At 33.9% G+C, this 22,853-nt stretch overlaps 1 protein-coding gene across 1 annotated transcript in view; it reads right to left on the reverse strand.

Moving 5' to 3' along the window:
* Positions 1–22,853, reverse strand: part of LOC147068583 (uncharacterized) — a 435,171-nt gene that overhangs the window by 135,885 nt on the left and 276,433 nt on the right. The window contains exon 9 of the mRNA XM_085953004.1: positions 1,820–2,687. Within this exon, the coding sequence (XP_085809130.1) occupies positions 1,820–2,687 (868 nt within the window). The remainder of the gene's footprint in view (positions 1–1,819; positions 2,688–22,853) is intronic.

Raw genomic sequence — 22,853 nt, forward strand, 5'->3', positions numbered from 1 at the left:
GGTCGGAAAATATACTCACATACACACAAACAAACATATATATTCGACTGATGTATATATTCATATGTCTAAAGGAAGGTATTAACCTGATCTCAAATTTATATGACAACGCGAGTCTACTTACTGATATTAATACTCTATTACATCTTTATTTTACCGCTGAGCACTAAATTTTTCTTAAATTTATCGTCAGATTCTAGGATATATACTATATTATATATTATATACCAATTGGGCATTTAAGAGTTCTTTATTGGCGCATTTTAGTCGCTTCAGTAATGTTTTTGGTCATCTAAACACCATTTTTCCATTATTATTCTCCTTTTCGTATTGACCTCGCATCTACCTCGTAGGTAGATACATTCATTGACCATATTGTATATTATGTATTTTTAATTAGTAAACTGGGTTGCTGCATAGCATGAGTATCAGGTAGCATTCATGAATACCTACATAATTTGAATTAGGAATGTCTTAAAAAAAATAAAAGAAAACCGGAAGATTTTATATTTATGTTGGTATCATTTACATCTGAGACATTTTTCTTGGAATGTTTTTAATTAAAAGGGAAACCCATCGTCCACAGTTAGTAAATATAATATTGAAAAATAACGTCTTTCAGCATTTTCTGATATTGTTTACACTTGCCCTGTTTTATGCGGAAGCGACTTTGTGATTACGTTCGAAAAGGCGCTTTGTCAAAAGATAATATGGAAACAAACAGAAAATGGTGATTTTTGTTTACTGTCGCCATCACTTTACTTCTCTTGTGAGAAATAACAGGCGGACGTGACGTCATTGTTGTGTGTTGCCCGCTATAGTCAATCATTCCTTAGGCACAGTTGAAAAATTGTTTTTATTGTATTATTAAATTGTCTGTCCGAAAATGAAGTATGAACAGTGTACACTCTATAGAGATGTTTTGGGATCTCTGGAAAAATCTACAGAAATAAAAACAAAATCTCACTCTACAGTAAATATACTACGTAAAACAATTACATTTCTCACTAAATAAAGGTAAGATAGGTACGTTTGAAAATAGTCTCAATAAATTTATAATCGTACACTGTAAACATTTATTTTTTTTATTTTTTTTTGAGAATTTTAAATACTGTTTTCTCGTGTCAGGCTCACCAGGTAGTCCAGGCACCAATAGCGAGGGCTGTGCGGCTGGTCAATGCACTGCCTAGAGATGTCGACATTTTTAGCGATGCATTATGCATTCTGTTTTTAAAATTCTATTTTATTGTTTAATTTGTATTTTTTTTTAATTATTGTTGTTTTTTATTATTTCTTTTCTATAAAATTATTTTTTTTGCTTTGTTTTTTTCTCTGGTTGATTTACTTGTAGGTACTTTTTATTCTAAATGTGTGAACATGTTGAAACATGTCGTGAACGTCTTGAATTAATAATTTGTTATGTTCTCAATGTGTCTTTTTTTAAATAAATAAATAAATATATTATTAAATAAATCAAGTTGGTTAGATCCATATTCTGCCATTATGAGATAACCGCCAAACACATTTAGGACTAAAAATATAATATTTTATTTTTTCAAGTGACCTAAAATTCATTTAAATTAATAAAAAAAACTAAGCTTAAAATTGATCAAAAATTACAATAAAAAAATGGTGACTGATAAAGATAACCGACTTTGCAATTAATGTCAGGTTTAATATAACAATATAACACTATAATTAAAAAAAATGAAGTTAAACGACTTTGAAATCAATAACCTTATTTTATGATTGATATTTAACAAAAACAATATTATGGCATTCCAAAAGACTTTTAGAGAATTAAAATAATATCACCTACCCATCTGTCTCTTCGCCGCGCACAGAGTTGAAAAGTTAAAGTTTCCATCCTGCAGTAATATCACGGCATCGCTGTTACTGGTCGGCATCATCAGCTCCAAGAGCTCCGTCTCCGTCAGCCCGAACTCCGCACACGTGATGTATCTCGCGAATCTTCCAAAAGCCTCCCTCCCAAACCTCCCTTCCAACTCGTCCAGCTGTTTTTCTACATCCACCGCCAAACCGGAAGTCGGAAGCTGATAATAGCTTCCGCTAGTTCGGAATTTTTCTTTTTGGTTAGGCGTGAATTGTAATTGCTCCATTGGAACTGAACTGGTGCAGATGAAAAATACGTTTTTCGGCAGAGTCATCGGCAGCCATGATAACCCATTTACTATATCACACTCCAATGGGTTAACTTTGTGAATGTTATCTACGAATAATAGTAATATTTCGTTTTCCATATCTTCGCATCTTCTTAGTAGGCTTTGAAACCAATTGTTAATGTACAGCGGATCGAAACTAGCGTCTTTGGGTAAATAGCCCTCGGGTATTTTGAGTATTATAGATATCTGTTGACACGCTACTCGCAGGAGTTCCAAATTATACGCCGATCTGGGGGTCGCGGCGGAAAAGCGGATAATTCGGAGTACAGGTTTTTTGAATAAATTCTCGCATGACTCGTAGATGTGAGCGAGCAGGGTGGTTTTTCCGGAGCTGTGGGGTCCGTATATAAGAGCGGGGGTGTGTCTGGTTTGGGCTGAGTAATTTGAAGTCATCGAGTCCTGTATTTGCTTTGCTATGTCAATTAGCGGACCTTTGTCGAGTTTCTGGTGATTCAGTTGGTCCCTGAATAAAGTCATGTGTGTGAGATGCTCTTGGAAGATTTCCTAAAACAGAATCAAAACACAAATAGGATTTAATAAACTTTTATTTTAATCAATACGAAAGGCGACTGCCATAAACAATAACGAAATTTAGAAAGCACTTCAGTGAGGATTGTAAAAAATAGGACACACATATTGTTCTAGTACCTAGTTATATATTTTTCTCTGAGGTGTTTTAAAATTATGTATAATCAAAAAATTAAATGAATTTGTAAATCTCAAAAATATACACAAATTAAAAAAATATGCTTTAATTAGTTCATGGGTCCAAGTTTGATAAACTTCTGGCAAACAATACAATAAGTTGATTTTTTTAATGTGTGTATGCTTCCGACAAAACTAATCAATGGGTTAGGCAAGCGACAGAACATAATTTCTGGTAAAACATTTGTTAATAGAATCTTCACTCTGTGAAAATATACGTGCTACGCTCAGGAGCGAAATAATAATATTCTTTTAAAGTAACAACAAAACTAAATCTCTTGAACTTCTAGTATACCCAAGGTCACCATATTTTTTAAGAATTACGTCCGCTGAAATGAATTTCTTGAAAGGTAGGTATCTGTTATAATTATTTTTTTTCTATGTCTTTTAATTTAATTTAATTTTTAAATATTATCACCCGCTGAAACTGTGATACAACTTATTTGCAGTTATTTTGCCATGTGACAAAAAAGCTGCTTTATCGGAATTTAGATATTCACTTACGGATAGAGAGATGGTAATGATAAATAATAAAAAAGATAAAAATAATAAATTATCTTTAAAGGTACAAATGAAAATATAAAGTCTAAACAATCAGGACGAAATCCGGACGTGTGGCAAACCTAATTATACATTTTATCTAACATACACGTCAAACTAAAATTTGAAAATTTATGAAATTTAATAAAAATAAATCTTTTACATACAGGTAATATTTATTTGGTAAAAAAAATCACGACCTGATTAGGAATGAACGCAACATAACATATGTATACAATATCGTAGGTATTATACACAATAGTCTTTATTAAAACGTCTTACATTTTGATGTATACCAATGAGGGTCACCTCTATACGCGTGTGGTATCAGTTAACCGCACTATTTGCATTTGTTTCTAGCTAACCATTAAAGAGACATAAGTATGTATAAAATATAATAATAACTTAATCTGTGAAAATGTAACTTATTTCTCTCTTTATTTCACGCTTCACATACTCAAGCAGATGAGATATTCAACTTGTCGTCATAACCTTTTACGCAAAACTTGCAGTTCAGTCATAGCTTAAGCCCTGCCGTTTTATTCCTAATTCAAAAAAATATATCTAGGTACATCGAGAAAACACAAGAGGGCTTAGAAGTAATTTTATAAAAGTCACTTTTTACTGCCAATAGAACAAAATAGTAATATATAATCCAGTAATCACTGCAAATAAGTCAAAAGGTAAAAAATCTTTCTACAGATGGTGTGTTAGTATAATTATTTTAACAACGTAATCAGTTTCAGTTCTACTGTATATTTTAGTCCTCAAACTATCTGTAAAAATCTGTCAATATTAAATAAAAATTTTGTCAAAAATATCATTTGAGATTATAGATAAAGAATCCGTAACACAAACTACCACTCAATATAGTAGAACTAAGTACTAAAAACGTAGCAAATCGGATTCAAATACATATTATATCGTAAGTGCGTTTAAAAAGTAAACCACCAATTCAAATATATAGCCGTTAATTTTTATTTCTTTCTTTTGTAATGAGTTAGGTTTGTAATAATAGATTTTTGTTTTTACGAAAAATGGGTGTTAGCCACTCGCTCAACCTATTTGGTCAATACTCTGACTATATACACAAATTGAAAAATATTGTGTATATTTTTCAGACCCAGAGTTCGATATATCGTGTTAATACCCACGTAACAGAGGATTTTTTCAAATTTATTGATGGCGTTATATAAAAAATGAATTATTGTTACTGAATTAAAAAAAATAATCATTTACCTGCATATGTTATGTAGGTATTATAAATGATCCGCAATAAGACTGTAACTTAATTGGTTATAAGAATTTTGTCCAGAAATCGACAGTTATATGTTTGAATCCAACTCGATTTAAAAAAAAATAACGTATATTTCTGAAATATTTTTAAACTATTTAATTTAAATTAAAATATTTGTTTGCCAATGAATAAGATGAATCATTATTGTAAATATTTAATTTTATAAATACTTAAAAATATAATGATATGGCCACAGTTGTTTACTGTAAAATAAATATTGTAAATAAACGTTCTAAAACCAACTAGCAATATTTTATTTGCATTCAAATGTACACAGTTAAAATATTTTAATCAAATCGCTCATTTTCATCTCTTGGGAGATTGGCAGAAGATTATTTGAGAAAATAAATATTTTCTTATTCTGTTTGCCGAGTAAAAGCTTCTGCTTCTATTTGGGAGGTACGTACTCGTAATTATGTAGACCGTAAGCCTCTTTCCATCGACACAAAACCGTTATAAACCGTTTCACTTGTGGACGTTTACCTACGCTTGTGGCTACTTTGTGGATTCTCGACGTCAAAAAGCTTATTTAGAGAGACCTGCGATATTTATTATACCAAGTTTTATTAGTCTATCTTTCCAGAAACCATATCCATCTCTATGCCCATACTATTGACTCATATATAACCATGCTTCCATACATGTAATATAAAATCTTAGAAACACCTCAATTATACAGATAGGAAAATTATTAGAAAAACACATTTGACCAATATGAATTTGAACACACAACAATTTGACGATACTGTGATATTATTTTATCACAATATTTTATCTATATATAAACAATACCAAAACATTGTTGATTTTCAATAAATTTAGTATATTATCACTTATTACTAATTATTTTCTCACGATGGAAAGTTAATTATATAGTATCCTAAAAAATCAAATAATTACTTAATAATATTAAAATTCATGGACAATTTCAGTACTTTACATTTTATTATGAACATTATTAGTAAATAGACAGTAAATATTCTAATGTAAAAAATCCAATTCTATATACTAAAGTTTTTCTAATGCTCTAGTAATTCAATCATGGCCTTTTCGTGATATTTAATTAGTTAATTTATTATGGCTACTATAATATATAATACGTATAATTTACCACCAGTGTATATGCATAGTGCTTTAAGATGCTCAAATTGAAAATTAGGTAAATCGGCTCACTAAAAATGATTAAAATATAATAGTAAAACTCTTGAATTACCTAATTAAAATTGTTTATATTGAATTAAAAAAGTCGATATTCGTGGAAAATTTAAATATATTTAGTGTTGAAAATTTAAATAATTTTTGATGTTGTAAAATCTTCATAGTCCAATAATACCGGTATTTCAAATATATTATATGGTATGGAATTCATAAAAAAATGTACTTATACATTTTTTTTATGTTTTGTAATTTCCATCAGTTAAAAAAAATTTGGAATGAAAAATATGATTTACTTCAAATTACCATAATGTAAGGAAAATAGATGGCAGAAGAGATAATTTTAGCTACAAACCTCTGTAATTGTTGATTCATTGTTTATAATCTTATAATAACTGACTAAAGATAGGGAGTTGTATTGTAATTTAGTCACCAATCTTTGATAGAAGACATACTTAGTTAAAAGAAGAAGTTTTTAAATTTGGAAACTACGGCATATTTAAGTAATTTATTGTTAGGCTGTTTTGTTATCCAACCTACGTAATAAATTTGCATTCTATCGATTTTATAAAGAATTCACCAATTCACAATGTTTTCTTGGGTCTTGTCCTAAAAAATGCCTTGAGTAATTCAATAAAACAAGTGTACTGTAAGGAAAAATTTAAACCTTTTTTAAAATTTAATTTAAATTGTTGCAAGAAATACGCGTACCTTCCCATCCCTTACAGATCATGCCTACATCTCTTTGATCCGAATAATTCCCTACTTTTATCGTATATCTTTGAAGTAATTCTTTCTCAGAGGCCTTAAATATCTCGAGCCAAACAAATTTTCTAACTTTCCCCGGAGAGAAAGTGATAACAATTTACGTTTACTTGTGAAAGTGCGAAAGTCATTGATTCGCACAAAGAAACAATCCGCGCAAATCTAGAGTATTTAAACATTTAAAACTGTAGATAGTATTTAGTGTTAGAATTTTATTCATTTAATATATGTATACTAAATACTCTCATCATATCACACTACAGCCACCTCTTGGAAACGTCTGCCGTACCCTACATCCATAGTTTTAGCCTAATAGTTGATGTGTCACTTTCTATAGAGTCCAACCATATCCGTAATCCTTTTTTCCCCTTCCAGTCTATTAAAAAAGTAGCGTCTTAAGTGGTTTGGTATTTTCAAATAGCGATTGCAATTCCGAATGAAAATGTCAATACCGGTTTTTCGGTATTTCTTTTTGAATATCGGTATTTCTTAAACATTAAAAAAACAGAAGTGGGTGCTTATCAATAAAAATATAGCCATTAAAATCTTTTAAAATATTATCTAAATATAATAACAAAAACCTACATACCTATATTTAATATGTTGACATTTAAAATATGTATTGATCATAATTGTAGAACTAGTGATTTTTTACAAATAATTTGAATATATTGATAGTTTTAACAAAAGCCCTCAAAAGTTTATCAAGTGCAAATAAGTCCGGCTGCAGGAAAAGCTTCTTAAATTCAACGCTTGTACAGTCATCAATAATTATAGAATAATTGAACATGTTTGTCACGGATGTTTTCTATTTCGAAATAATATTACGTTAATTCATCGCGACAATTACTTATATAAATATATTTGATGAAATTTGTTTTAATATTTTTTCACCTCTGTTGGATTCATTCGATATATTTGCATTTTAGCAGCACATAACTTATAATTCATTTTCAAAAACGTTAACTAGTGTGCTTTCTTAATACCGAAAATTCCGGTATTTTTGATTTTAAAACCGGTATTTTGGTATTGACAAATACTGGAATACCGGTATTGAAATCCATATTTTCAACCCCTGATACATGGCCCATCCAACTTAATCGTACAATTTTATTAAAATATAATAAATTATTTACCTACTAGCTCTAATTTCAAAATATTCACAACATTTGCATGTATCTTACTTATTATGTATTTAATATTTAAAAAAAATTATGAGTTTATATGGAGAAAACCCCTGCGCTATTCAGGTATGTATAATACTATAAAGAACCCATGTGATTTCAGTCATGTATACGATAACTGGGGTGATAAATATAATATTGATTGTGCATTGCATAACCTTTTTTGATAAAATATTTGTCGGAAATGAAGAAGGAAATTGGATAGCATTTTGTACTTATAGAATCAGCAAATTCATCACAAAACTGGAATTGCCTTTAATGTTTTATCTTATTAAAATATGCGCATGGAATCAACATAATAAATATAAAATGGATCTATATTTTTATTTGCTTACATTTTTGTTATTTTATATTATAATTTTACCGCCAATAATCACCACGTTTTTTTTATGAAAGAAAAAGTATCTTTTATAAATGCCATCGGTTATTAGTAAGCAATATACGCATAATTAAATTAGAATACTGATTGAATTCAACAAAACATTTTATTTTTCCGATATAAAATTATTTAATATATTCAAAATAATAATAACCAAGAAAATTTATAAATTTATTTGATATTAGGTTCAATTCAAAGACTTTTTTATTCCCCAAAAGTGTCCATGGGAGAGAGGAGTACGGTGAACTAACAGGGAAGAAATAACTCTAATTAATAAATATATTTTATTCAAAAAACAATACTGACAATGATTTGAGTTGCCCCATCTTTACCCGCTATGTATATGCAGCCACGTTTTGTACACGGCTGCCTTCCATGACACATGCAAGACAGAATAACTCTTAGATTTTCACCGATTGGGACTTAAGCCACCAATGCTAATGACGCAATCATTAATCTCGGCAAATTTTCCGAATACAATATTAATTCAAATTCCGTTCATATTGGCGGTTATTTTTTGTAATTTTTGACATTTTATATAATATTATTCATTGTTAGTTGTTTTTAAAAGATTATTGACTGAATTATTTTTCTTTTTCGTGATGCTACAATCCTATCTGGGCCATGGTCTCCTTCAGCATCTCCCTACATCGAGGTCTTTCTAAAACTGTTTCCCTCCACTTTAGGACGCCCAAGGTTCTTAAATCCAACTCGACACTATGCCTCCGTCTAGTAAGAGGTTTACCGGATCTTCGCTTATCTTCCGGCTTCCCGAATATCAGTTTCTTTGTCATGTGTAACTTGTCCAACCTATGTACATGGCCTAGCCATCTAAGGCGGCCCAATTTGACGGACTGTACAATGTATTAACCCCCATACAAAACGTATAGCTCGTAATTATATTTTCGTTTCCACCGTGACTGTGTGTCATAGGTGGGTTCGAAGATACCATGCAGCACGCTCCGCTCAAATGAGTCCATCACTTTGAGCCATACATGATATTTGGTAGTATCAGTATTTTGTACAATATGCATTTCGAGTGTCTGTTCAATACCTTTGAACGTAGCACTTTCATTAGACTTAAACGAGATAACTATCACAATAGTATTCTTCTTTTAATTTTAATAATTTTTAGACTAGTTATGTCTCACTGTTAATTTAAGACCCTGGGTATACAAAATTCTTGAACCTATTGACTGACTAAAATATATAACATTGGATATACATAATTCTGAAAACACCCATGAGAAAATATGGCAAACAAAAAAAATCTTTTTCGAAAAAAGTAAGACTTCTGCTTGAAAGCGCTTATGAGCAGGTATTAAAAAGGCCAATAATTAAAATTTGTCGCAATTAAGCATGGCAGTCAATCATGGAAGGATGTCTTACTTTTTTCGAAAAAGATTTTTTCTTTTAGCTATATTTTCTCATGAGTGTTTTCAGAATCATGTATGTTCAATAATTAGAATGTTATATTCTTAAATCTTGTGAATTATTCGTTGAATAAAAGAAATAGTTAATATAACATTGGTATAAAGAAGTATATCAAAACGATAAAGCAACGCGTTATCAATACATTAATATTAATAAAACATATTATCACGTACCAATGTAATAAATATGTGTCAAAAAAATAATATTTTATCGCCAAAATAATAATAAAAGCTCCCAATGGTTCATTAGTGGTCTCTGGATTCCAATCGCGTGGTCGAAAACCAGAGAAATCCATCCCGCGAAGCCTTCGGGTCGTTGTAGATAACAAATATACGTTGATTAACATTCTCGGTGTGCCGTTAGAGCTACGTGCCGGGGAAACGGGAAAGCCCCGAATTATCATTTGGATGAAAGTCAAGCGGAGGGAGGGAAAATCCCTAAGACGCCATATAACAAGACGATGTCATAGCCAGTATTAAATTGTCGTTGGATATTATTATTTTTCCGTCGCGGAATTTTACGAATCATTATAATCGTAACTGACAAATATTATTTTACACTTTAGCATTTGGTATAGGATAAGCCTGGCTGATTAATTTAATTAAATTCATCATTATTATTATTATTACCTGCTGGCATCAATTCATTACTGGAGAAGGCCTCTTCAAGGTCTTTTCATTTTTGTTTGAACATAATGAACTAATCGGTTCAGCTAGTTTTATGACGTCTTGGGAAAACACATTTGTGTGACTAGGGATTGCAATACCGGTATTTCAAAACCGGTTTTCCAGTATTTATCAAAACCGAAATCCAAAATACCTGAATTTTCGGTATTACGGTTTACGTTTTTGAAAATGAATTATAAGTTACGTGCTGCTAAAATGCAAATATATTGAGTGAATCCAACAGAGGTGAAAAATAATAAAACAAATTTCATCAAATATATTTAAGTACATAAGTAATTTTCGCGATGAATTATCGTAATATTATTTCGAAATAAAAAACATCCGTAACAAAAATGTTCAATTATTCTATAATTATTGATGACTGTACAAGCGTTGAATTTAAGAAGCTTTTCCTGGAGCCGGACTTATTTGCACTTGATGAACTTTTGAGGGCTTTAATTAAAATTATCAATATTCATATTCAAATTATTTGTAAAAAATCACTAGTTCTACAATTATGATCAATACATATTTTTAAGTGTAGGTTTTTGCTATAAAATAATATTTTAAAAAGATTTTAATAGCTAAATTTATTGATAAGCACCTACTTCTGTTTTTTTAATGTTTATGAAATACTGGTATTAATACCGGTATTAAATAAGAAATACCGAAAAACCGCTATTGACATTTTTGTTCGATATTGCAATCCCTTGGTGTGACAACATATTTGTCCAAAAACTATACAATTTCTTAGTGCTGTATTTAAACCATTGATATTTCGATAGCTTATCAACATATTATTATATACGTACGGCAATGTACTCTTATATGCTGACTGACTATATGACTCAGGAGCCTCTCGACAAAATGGCAAGCGGCTTGGTGTTATCACGATTATGCCTTGGATGGAAGGGCAATGTATAATATGCCACTGTGGAGGATACACTCGCAGCATCTCACCTGAATAAATCAGTTGAATTGTCACAAAGCGAAAAAATACGACTGTCTGTGACCAAATTATATCATCTATCTCCTTGGTTTTGAAACGTTTGAACCATTGAGATCCTCTGACTCGCTTGCTTGACTGATAACAAAGATGAGTATCGTTCAACTGAGTACTTGAGACAGCGAATAAGGATGTACATCCAAATACGTAATGTAGTTGCTTTTTTATGGTACTATTGAGATATCCGGGGAACTGGGGGAGATATTTTATATACAGTATATTAGTATATTAGTAATTTATAAATATGATGTCATTTAATTGTATACGTTAACTAAATGTCAAATTGTTTTACTCTTGTTACTATTGAATGCATGGCCCCCACATCCTGAAGCGGGGCCCCAGGCCAGGATCTTTGGCAGGCCCCCCTACCTATCGCTAAGGTTAAAGGCAGTCTGACGCTCTACAGTGGCATTTTCCAAATGGTGTTCTCAGGGCTCGAAATGGACCGAAGCGCCGTTCCTGTTCATAAATCCCCATAACTATCGCTCCGTCTCGTGGAACAATTTATTCAACCGTCTGAGCTAGATAGGCTACATAACAAAAAATCGAACATATTTATTTTTATAAAAAAATATATAAAATTAAATAAAAATAACTGTGTTCAATATGCAACAACTAAGAGTTGTATCGCACAACCATATATTTTAAAATGGTAAGAATCTCGAAGTGAAATAACGCCGCAGGCGACTTTTTTATTATTAGAGCAAATGTATGATGTGTGTTTATTTCATTTATCTGGTTGACCAGCGATGCCGGGCCCCTCTGAGCCTGGGCACCTAGGCTAGAGCCCTGTCAGCCCCCCCCACCCTGTGTGCGGGCCATGATTGAATGTACCTATATATTAATTCTCAATGTAATCTATGATTGTAAATAAAGTGATTATTTTTTTATCATGAATGTTATGAACGTAAACTTTAAATACCTAGAAAATAGTATTAAATAAATTAGGCGTAGAGTATCGATGTTTTATTTTAAATTAATATTATTAATTTTATGGTCATGAATTACCAGCTGATAATACCAATAAAAGTATACAAGTCATACAAGTATACGCACCACAGAAAGAGCGAAAAAAGAAGAAATTGATACTTTTTATACAAATGTAAACAAAGCTATTAACCAAGCACATAAAACTTTTATAATAATGGACGACCTAAATGCAAAAATAGGCCAACCCAGACAAGACGAATACTTAGCTACGAAATCAAACGGGTATGGAGAAAGAAACCAGAGAGGCCAGAGATTAACACTTTGGAGGAGGCCTTCACCCGAAGAGGGGTTCTTACAAACCAAACAAACTAATTACATACCATTGTTCAATTTATAAACATTATCTAATAGTATTAGATATATACAAAAATAAAAATCTTAATATATAGATAATATTATGTATTATACAAAAATATAAAAAATAGTAATAATTAATAGTATATAAACTATAAAATAAGTAGATAATACAACCATAGATAGATAAATATATATATTCATTAGATATTAATACCAATAAAATGCATTATACGCATTGCTGATTTTTCGGCATGCTTATTAACCATAGCAATAATAATCCTCTGTTTTTGTACAATGTATTATTTAACCCGCTTACAAGAGTTGAAAAATAACTTTCAGAAAAATAAACACATGAATAATTCAAAATAATATTTGAATTATTTTACGATTTCATTACGTGTCCTGAGTAGGGATTCCAATACCGGGATCCCGAACTATTTTCGATACCTATGAATCCCGGGATTGGAAAACATAATCCCGAAGATTTCGGGATTGATTTTTTAATCATTTTTTATGGAAAAACAAAATTAAAACAAAAATATAGCAGAAAAAATACTTTTAATAACAAATAACTAAATTAGAAATAAGCTGAGTTTGAATGAAGTTTGATTTATACCCATATGTAAGTTGCCGATTCGTTTTATTTTTTCACATAAATTAATAAAAATGAGAAAGATTGGCAAAAAACAATGCTTCGCACTTTTAACAAAGTAATTCCACCATGATCCCATACGTTTTACGGCAGTTTCATATTAGGCTGACTAATTAGATTTATGAAGCGGAAAGGCCATACACCACGATTTGCTTTACTATTTTAAATCTCGCTAACCCATTCATTAAGTCTTTACTGTCAGAAAGATCAATCTCATATTAAATTCACATTATTATTTATATTACAATATTATTTACTCCATTAAACTTATGTCTTTTCAAGATTGAACGTACACAATATTAACAATAAAAATGTCTTAAATAGTTTAAATTATAATAGATTTATTTTTGACCGATTTTATCAATGTTATTTTTAATATAAAAAAAATATATTAACTATGGAAAAAATCCCAATCCCGGGATTGTCAAATTGTAATCCCGAAATCCCGGGATCAGAATTTTGGCTCGGGATTGGATTCCCTAGTCCTGAGTGATGTGAAAAAAATAACTGTTTCACTATTTATTCACAAACTTGATTAATGCCGTAACAAACTAGACAGTATTCCATTGTTTAGATTTTTAGTTCAGCACAGTTCTCGGTAAAGCCACATAAATGAGAAGAGATACGATTTTTCCATACAATCATCAATCACCCTTAACTATTCACAAAACAACTCAAAACTTTCTACCGTTCTAAATAATAAATAACTTTGTTTACTGAATACACTAACAGGGGGAGATTATGACTGTGTTGGCGTCTGGGCTCGTAGTATGAGGCCTTCTGGTCTTATTTTCAAAAGGAAAAATTAAGATTTTAAAAAAAACACACGCATTATAATTATGCATTAAACTTCTAATTATCACACATCACAGCACTCATGAGAACTACCTTAGACATCGGGAGCATCAGTTGTTTGTTCTCCCAAGGAGCAGAACTAACCTGCCATTGGTATTGCCAATTATAATATTCCACCTACGCGAGGTGAGTATAATAGGTGGTTGCTTTGTAAATTCTTAAAATATGGTACACTCAGCTCATTCAGTGTGCTTCCATGCTTTATAATTTTTATAATTGTTGTATCTTTTTTTTCTTTTTTCTTCTTCTTTCCACTGTTTAATACTATTTCTATGATTTTAAATGTCATGTTGTGAGCGTCTTAAATTTATAATTTGTAATGTTCACCATATGTTAAAAAAAAATAGCACAATAGTTTGGATGGGCCCTGGTCTCCTTAAGTCGTCGTTTCCACACCAATATATCGTCCTCCGAATTTGGATGTCCCATCCTGGGCCACCCATCCAACCACCGTAAGTAAAATTTCCCAACGTTTATCCAACCAAACGGCTTTGCATACAAATCTATCAAAAGTTCATTCGTTATACATACCCAGTTCATCTTAGGCAGGAGTTTTGTTGTTTTGTATTTTATTATTTATTAGCACCCATCATGGCGTAAGCTTCGGCCTATAGCATCGTGGGTCCCAGGTTCAAATCCTGGGTCTGGCAAGTATACATTTGTTTTTCAATTTGTGTATGAGTCAGAGAATGGACCTACTCGGTTGAGCAAATGGTGACATCCATTTCTCGTAAAAACTAAACCTGTTAATACAAACCCCCACCCTGTGGAGGCCCATATGATCTTATTAGATCGGACATGGTCAAAGAAAGAAAAAAGTATTATGTTAGGTTCCTCAGATTACTCGTAGAGAAGACACTGAATCATAATAATTATCACAGGTTTTCATAACATACCCACGATGGCCGAGCTGGTAACGTATCGGCATATTATAATGTCATGGGTCCCGGGTTCGGACCTCTAATCTGGCAAAAAAATCACCTGCCGTTTTTTTTAATTTGTGTTTGGGTTTTGGAGTATGGACCGATTAGGTTGAATACGTGGCTAACATCCATTTTTTATTCAATGAATAATTTACAAGATTTAAAAATGTAACATTCTTTATTGAACATACAACTCAGAGAATTTATACAATCACTAGACCATATATTTTTGAAAAATTGAACCCTCCCCCCTGATATTCACCCCATGTGCTCTACCAACTAAGCTATATGTGTCCTATCTAATTGCGATGAATTGGATAGTGTTTTACAATTCTCAATCTTGAAAACGCTTCAGAGAACTTTGAGCTGTTTTTAATCTAGTGGATTAGGGCATTTACTAACAACTATTCTTTGTAAAACTATTAATATAACATCCCCTCTGTGGAGGCTTATATGCTCCAAGTAGGAGCGAACATGGTAATTGGAAAATAATTATATTTTCAACAATGTATATTTTAGTGATAATAACATATAAAATAATGATGGAGGCCCCTAAAGTCCACACCTGGGGATCTATCATTATTAATTTAGCTTATAATGCCGCAGTAATACATCCGTATTGTAAGATAGATCTTTTGTGTAGAAAATTTTATCCAGAAGTTATCGAAAATAGATTTGATAAGAAGTACCCCTGAGCCAAATCAATAAATTATAATCAAATTGAGGCAAATAACCACTCAGGAGCAAACATTGAAAGTTACTCAAATCGAAGAGAATTTTCTTTTGCGAAATTTCTCTCACTTATTTAATGCGAGCGATTTCCTTTTGAGTTTTTTTCTCTTGCACGCGCGGTCATTAAATTTTTATTTTCTCAAAGCGATCCGGCGTAGTATTTTTCGGGCCAAAGGGTCGATTGAAGAAGACAGAAATGAATATTTATTAGGAGGGATAAGAATCTCGTGGACACAGGTAATGGCAACGAAGCATGTGCGAAGCTATAAAGTCACAGTTAATAGAGCGTCATCGAATAGGCGACGGGATGAAGGACGATCCTTAGCTCAATAATTCATAATAGACAAGTTTTTTTATGATTTATAAAGCTCTTAGTACGCAAGAGTTTAATTATATTACTTCTTCTCCTGTCACTTCAAACCAGTGCAGGTCTTGGCCTACTCCAGAATTCACACCTGAGAATTTATGTTATAGTTTCACATCCAGTTTTCTACTACTTGTCTAGTGTCTTAAGATTGTGATCAATATTTTCCAGTATCCACCCATCTTTATGCGATTCACATGGTTCATCTGTCAACTGGTTAACAGAATGTCAGTTATTCTACCTTCTGATACTCGCCTATCCTGTGTACATTTCCCAACTATTTCAGATGTTTTATTTTTATGATTTTGAAGAGTTCAATAATATTACTTTTTTTCTGTCACTTCAAACCAGTTGCAGGTCTTGGCCTACTCCAGAATTCACCCGTAAGAATTTATGGCATGGTCTTTCATCCACTTTTCTACCACCAGTGTCTTAAGATTGCGATCAACACTATTGCGGTTTGCGTGGTTCATCTCGTGGGGGTAGGCAGATTGAGCGTCGCTTGGGAGCGATAGTTACTCGAAAGGCAGCATATATAGAAATAGGTACCTAAACTTAGTAATAACGGAAATTTCTTTCCGTTAAAAAAATCAGCTCACTAGTTGGAAACGAAATGTATTAATTAACATAACAGGCTTAACAAGACTGTTAATTTTTAGTGGGGTTCACAATGTCTAGTTTACTTCCGTTGTCCTTTTACGTCACGTCCTTAGTGACCAGCAATAACACGTGCAGATTTAATTCAAATTATATTTGATTTATAGGTAGGTACATACATACAGGTTGGTATGACTTCAGTGGGGTATGCCTTGATGCCAGATCAGGTGTGGTTCCATTTGAAATGCTGAGTATGTCGACTATCCATGATAGCTCTGCCAACAAATCCTACCTCTAACCTCTCCGTGGGGGTCCCTAGGCAATGCAGCATGCTGTAGCAGATAGAGGAGGGTGCAAGGCGAATCACCAGCGCCTAAAAACTGGTACATTCTGGCTACGGGAAAGAAAACCCCTACAGAAAACCAAGGCATGTTCACGGGCCCTAAGGTGGCAGCCCCACCAGTGAACTCGGGTGCTGTGGGATGATCACCTGCACACCCTAAAACAACAGATTAATCCAAGCACAGGGAAGCCTCGGACCCCCGTTTCCATCTTGACGACCTCGCCTGATTTCGGTAAACGATTTTGTTTTGGAACCTACAATATCCGTACTCTAAATGTCCCTGGAAAAGCCGAGCATCTAACAGAAATACTTTCTCAATACAAGTTAGATGTTCTCGGGATCAGTGAGTGTTGACTCACTGGCATTGGCGAGAAGTTTATTCGTGGGTTTCGTCTATTGTACTCCGGACACGCCACATTGCGACGTAGTGGAGTCGGATTGCTGATGTCCAAGGAAGCTTGCAAGTGCCTCACCAGCTGGGAACCTATCTCCGAACGTCTACTCCGTGCTACTTTCAAGACCAAGTTGGGCTCCATCACTTTTCTGCAGAGGCTGCTAACGATGCAGATAAGGATACATTCTACGAAAGTTTGGCGGAAGCTGCTGGAAATATCCCCAGCTGTGATCATGCAGTTATCCTTGGTGATCTAAATGCCAAAGTAGGATCTGACCCCTCGCGTGGACCCTTTGTGCTGGAAAAACATGGCCTTGGCCAAATGAACGATAATAGTTCCCGTCTGGTAGATTTTGCCTCAATGAATGGTCTTGTGATTGGTGGTAGTCTTTTCCCTCATAAGACCATCCACAAATATACATGGACATCGCCAGACGGTAATACAAGAAACCAGATCGACCACATTTTGGTCAAAGCGAAATACCGGCATGAACTGCTAGACGTGCGGACATATAGAGGTGCAGACATCCACAGTGACCACGAACTCTTGGTCGGGAAATCCCGTATAGACCTCTAACGAGTCCCAAAACCCAAAAGGACGGTCAGACTCGATGTGGAAAAACTGAAAAGTACCCGTGTGCGTGCAACCTATGAGCTGGAGTTGCAGAAGCGCTTATATGATGCTAGAACTCTCACGTCCTCCATCGACTCGGATCCCTTGGAAGGAAAATGGATATTATTCCGGGATGCTATAATGAGCTCCGCAACTACTGCCTTAGGAGAGCGGCATACGCACAGGCCGGACTGGATGTCACCTCATACATGGGAGATGATTGAGAATAGGAAGCTCCTGAAAGAATTGCGAGACAATGGTACATACGACTCACAGCGCAGCGCGGAATACCAGACAATGGACCGCGTGGTAAAGCGTTCTGCCCGCCGCGATAAGCGCCGACGCCTGGATGACCTCATTCGGGATGCGGAATCTGCTGCCTGCAAGAATAATCCAAGTGCTCTCTTCCGCATCACCAGAGCAATTTGCGGTAAGAAACGTCCAGTGGTCACTGCATTACGCAACTCTGACGGAGTGACAGTCACTGAACCTGCAAAGGTCCAGGAGCTATGGCGCCAACATTTCAGTGATGTCCTGAATCGCCCACCTCCATTGCATCCCTTCGATATTCCGTCGGAGATCACCGCCCTCGGAATCACTACTGCATCGGGATTCTGCGAAGATCCTCCGACAACTGCTGAAGTTAAAGAGGCTGTCAAAAGACTGAAGCGCAGGAAAGCTCCTGGAGATGATGGCATCCATGCAGAATTTCTGCTCTGCGGACTGAGCGCTGTATTGCCGTCCTTGTGTGACCTTCTGCACGAGGTGTGGGAAAGGGAGCAGTGCCCCAAAGCCTGGAGGGATGGTACCGTTGTTATTCTGCACAAAAAAGGTAACCCACAAGACTGTAATAATTACAGAGGAATCACTCTCCTCAGCGTTCCCGGGAAGGTGTTGGCGCAGATTCTCCTGTACAGGATTAAAAGTCCCATGCTGGACATTTTGCGTGCGCAGCAGAGTGGATTTGTCCCGGGGAAGTCCTGCTCAGAGCATATTTCAACTCTCCGATGCCTTCTGCAGTCTCTTGTATGGCTGTGAGACATGGCATCTTACTAAGCTTCAAGAGTCTCGGCTTTTGAGCTTTGAGAATCGATGTCTCCGCAGAATCTTAGGGGTACATTGGTACGACCGCGTTACAAACATCCGAGTTCGTGAGCAGACACAACAGCCTTCGGTGATTGAAGTTATCACGAAGAGACGATTCACGTGGCTGGGACATGTATTCCGGGTGCCGCCAAATAGTGCGGCACTTCGTACCCTTGTGGCACAGCCTCAAGGGTTCCATCGCCGTGGCCGGCCCTCCCTCACCCTGCAGCGATGCTACAAAAGCGACCTACGTGCTGCAGGTCTGACATGGCGGGAGGCATAGGAGTTGGCGATGGACCGAGGGAAGTGGCGCCAACTTGTGCTTGCCCTATGCCCCAATGTTGGGACGTGACAGGGTGAAAGAAGAAGAAGAAGAAAACATACTTACCTAATTAATTTTATCCATATTTTTGCCAGTCACTCGCGAGTTTTGAAAGTTGTTAGGTATATTTTTAAATGTATCTGAAACCGTGGACTGCAATATTCTCTATTGAAGTAGAGGTGGCGTTTAAAATAGATTTAGTGGTATATATGTTTTAGTTATGTATCCATACAACACATTTCTTAGACATTGGATGTCATGAAAGGATGATAAAAGATACTGTATAAAAAAGGGGCGGCATTTTGGCTATGTCTAGGGACGGCATTTTGTCTAGGGACGTTACTGGGTTCATCTGTCAACTGTCTAACAGAATGTCAGTTATTGTACCTTACGATACTCGTCCAACCTGAGTACATTTCCCAACTATCTGAGACGTTTTATTTGAATGATTATGACGTTATGTGATTCCTTATATAACTCATAGAGTTCTTCGTCGTATTTATTTCTCCACGTAAGCCGACTGTTTATTTATAAACTCAGAGACCATAAGGCACCCTTCATTAAAAAGTATCCAGCGTACTATCTGTTTCTTTGATAATACAACAGGTTATCATGTTTCCGAGCCGTAACTAGGGTTCTTCTATGAAATGTACGTCAAATGGCAGCTCAACGTCGTGGAAAACAGAAACTAAGCGAGGCTGAAGCGACGTTTGTTGTCAAGACGTGTTAATGTCTATCGTAAACGCCGGATAGACGTCCATGCTTTACGACAAGCTTACCTGTGCGAACCAGTTTGTATCGGGAAGCCCGTGTATATGGACGGGAAAACTGAAACTCACGCAAACTGAAAAGCGATGTAAAAGTTTATACTGCGCAGGCAAGTCACTGCCGTCTAGACGGCGCATTATACTTGGACGGTCTGGCATATAAATGTGTCTATACTGAAAGAGATTGGCATCAAAAGACACGTTTTTCTCACTTGTTAATAAGATATACGAGCGGCCTGACGAAAAGAGTGGTCTCTGGTGGCGGCATTGATGGGAGGAAGTTGAGAGAGCGTGTGCATTCCAGGTGGAGCGACAAGATCAGCACTGATCCTTAGTAATTAGGCAAACGATATGAATCGATTTGGGTTTGACTTTTAATCCTTTAATCTTAAATCTTAATTTGAAGAATTTAATTCATTGTAATTAACACCATGATAGACTTGTGTATCGTGTTATGTATGATAAGATTTTCACCAACTAAGTCACTTGTTGAAAAAAAATCTCTTGGATGAATAATCTGAGATTGATTTGAGTTCAGAGCATCAAACAATAATGAAAACATGACCAAATAAGCACTAACATCCGATAAAGGATATGGCACAGAACGAAGAAGAGTAATTATAATTAATAAACTATTCCAAGATGTAGATCACATATAGATACTAATTAAATTAGCGTGTTAAATTTAGTGCTTTGTTTTTAACAATAAAATATAATTGTTTATTATTATTAATAGCCATTATATTATATAGAATGAAATAAAACATGTTTGTATTACATTAATTAACCATACAATTTCATAACGGCTACGTTAGGTTACATCCATTCATATGGAAATTTTAAACTTGAGTATACTCGGATCTGTCACACCAGAATCAGATGAAAATATTTAAAAGGGTTTCTCCATTAAATCTAAGTATTGTTTTAAAAAAAAACCAATCGCTTAGTTGTATAAATGAATAAAAATTTCTTACCATTGTTTTCCTCTTCTGACAATTTAGCGTACTTTTAAAGATGATACTATCTAACCAAGTCATGAGAACACAATGAAAGTTTTTAATTTGAAACAATTACGCGGAATCACTTTGAAAAAAGGGGCTTTTGTTTTCCGCCTGGCAACGTACGAAAATTTTCCTTTGTAATTTGTGTCACTACATCATCTAGGATTTCTCTTTGTTTTTTATCAATCGTATGTAGGTTATTATTTTTAGCCAATAGGGCATGAATTTAATTAAACGATTATATTAAACATATGAATATCACAATATTACTGAAAATATGTTTTATAAAGTATATATTATATATTTTTTTAAATATATTTTTTAAGAACGTCAGATATATTTCTGTTTCTATTTAAAAAAAATCCTAGATAAAAATATACAAATTTTATTGCCATATTCATTAAAAAATAATAACAAGATTTTATATACAACGTTTTTAAATTTTCTGCTAAATTATTATGCTCAATATGCTCAAACTTGTAGTTCATATGAAGTAAATAAAAAACAAACAAAACAAACAAATATAGAATACTGAAATGTCATTTTGACATTTCATTTTGATTTCCATAGTAACGCACGTATATATTAATAATTTAGTTGCTAGGACCACCCCCTTAGCAACCAATAATAGTCTTTTACTTTTTACGGATTTTTCTGAAATAACTTTCCATACAAAACAGAATTAACTGAAAATGAATTCAATTCTGCTTAAAGATGGCTTAAAGTATTAAAATAATGCATTTGCATCGTGTTCTGATATATTCTAAAAGTTTCAAATGTCTAGCTAGTCGGGAAGTTAGTTAAAATCGATTGCAAGATTTGTACTGGACAAACAACCACCGGACAAACAAGAATACGAGCTAATAAAAACGTTGTAATATGGATCCAGCATAACCCTATATTACTATGTATACTGAATCCGCAATTGTAAGAGCCATAGTTAAAATTTGTCTCAATTTTATAGGATACATATTATAGTATTGTAGTCGATGTACGTGGGCGCGAATCCCGCGAGAGACGCCGGTTCGTTTCCTGTTAGTTATATATTTTCTCACAAGTGTTTTCAAAACACTTTTCAGTTTTAGTAAATTTATAAATATTCGGCAGATAAGCTTTGTATTAAATTATGAGTAATTGTATATCAATACAAATATTTAATGAACTGTTGCTACCAATGGTATTCAGCCATCTTCAATTTATTGGTTTCGTTACTGTAAAGGACGAATCACATGAAGATCGTTTTATGGAGAAGAGTGTTCAAGAAAAGCTTTTTCCCACTGACAAATGAATTGCATAAAATAATACATCCCTTCAGCGTTCTTCATTAGTTAAATATCTCTCCACTAATCTTAATCTCCTTAAGTGGAAAGCCGTACTTACTTAAATTAGAGGTTTGAATAATTCAAATCTCCATCATTACTTAACACGAGAAAATACCTCTAAATTCAAGATAGCGTATTTACTTAATAAACTGTGTTCTATATACCTGACTCGATTTACTGAGATAAATGTGAAAAGCTATTCTGCAGATAATTGATTTCTCAGTAATTCTAAGATATCAATATTAATATTGAAGACTATGCAAATCTTATTTAATATTTTTA

Source organism: Rhyacophila brunnea, unplaced genomic scaffold, assembly GCF_057557595.1.
Source record: "Rhyacophila brunnea isolate RB1 unplaced genomic scaffold, BYU_Rbru_1.0 scaffold_3, whole genome shotgun sequence".
Lineage (NCBI taxonomy): Eukaryota > Metazoa > Arthropoda > Insecta > Trichoptera > Rhyacophilidae > Rhyacophila > Rhyacophila brunnea.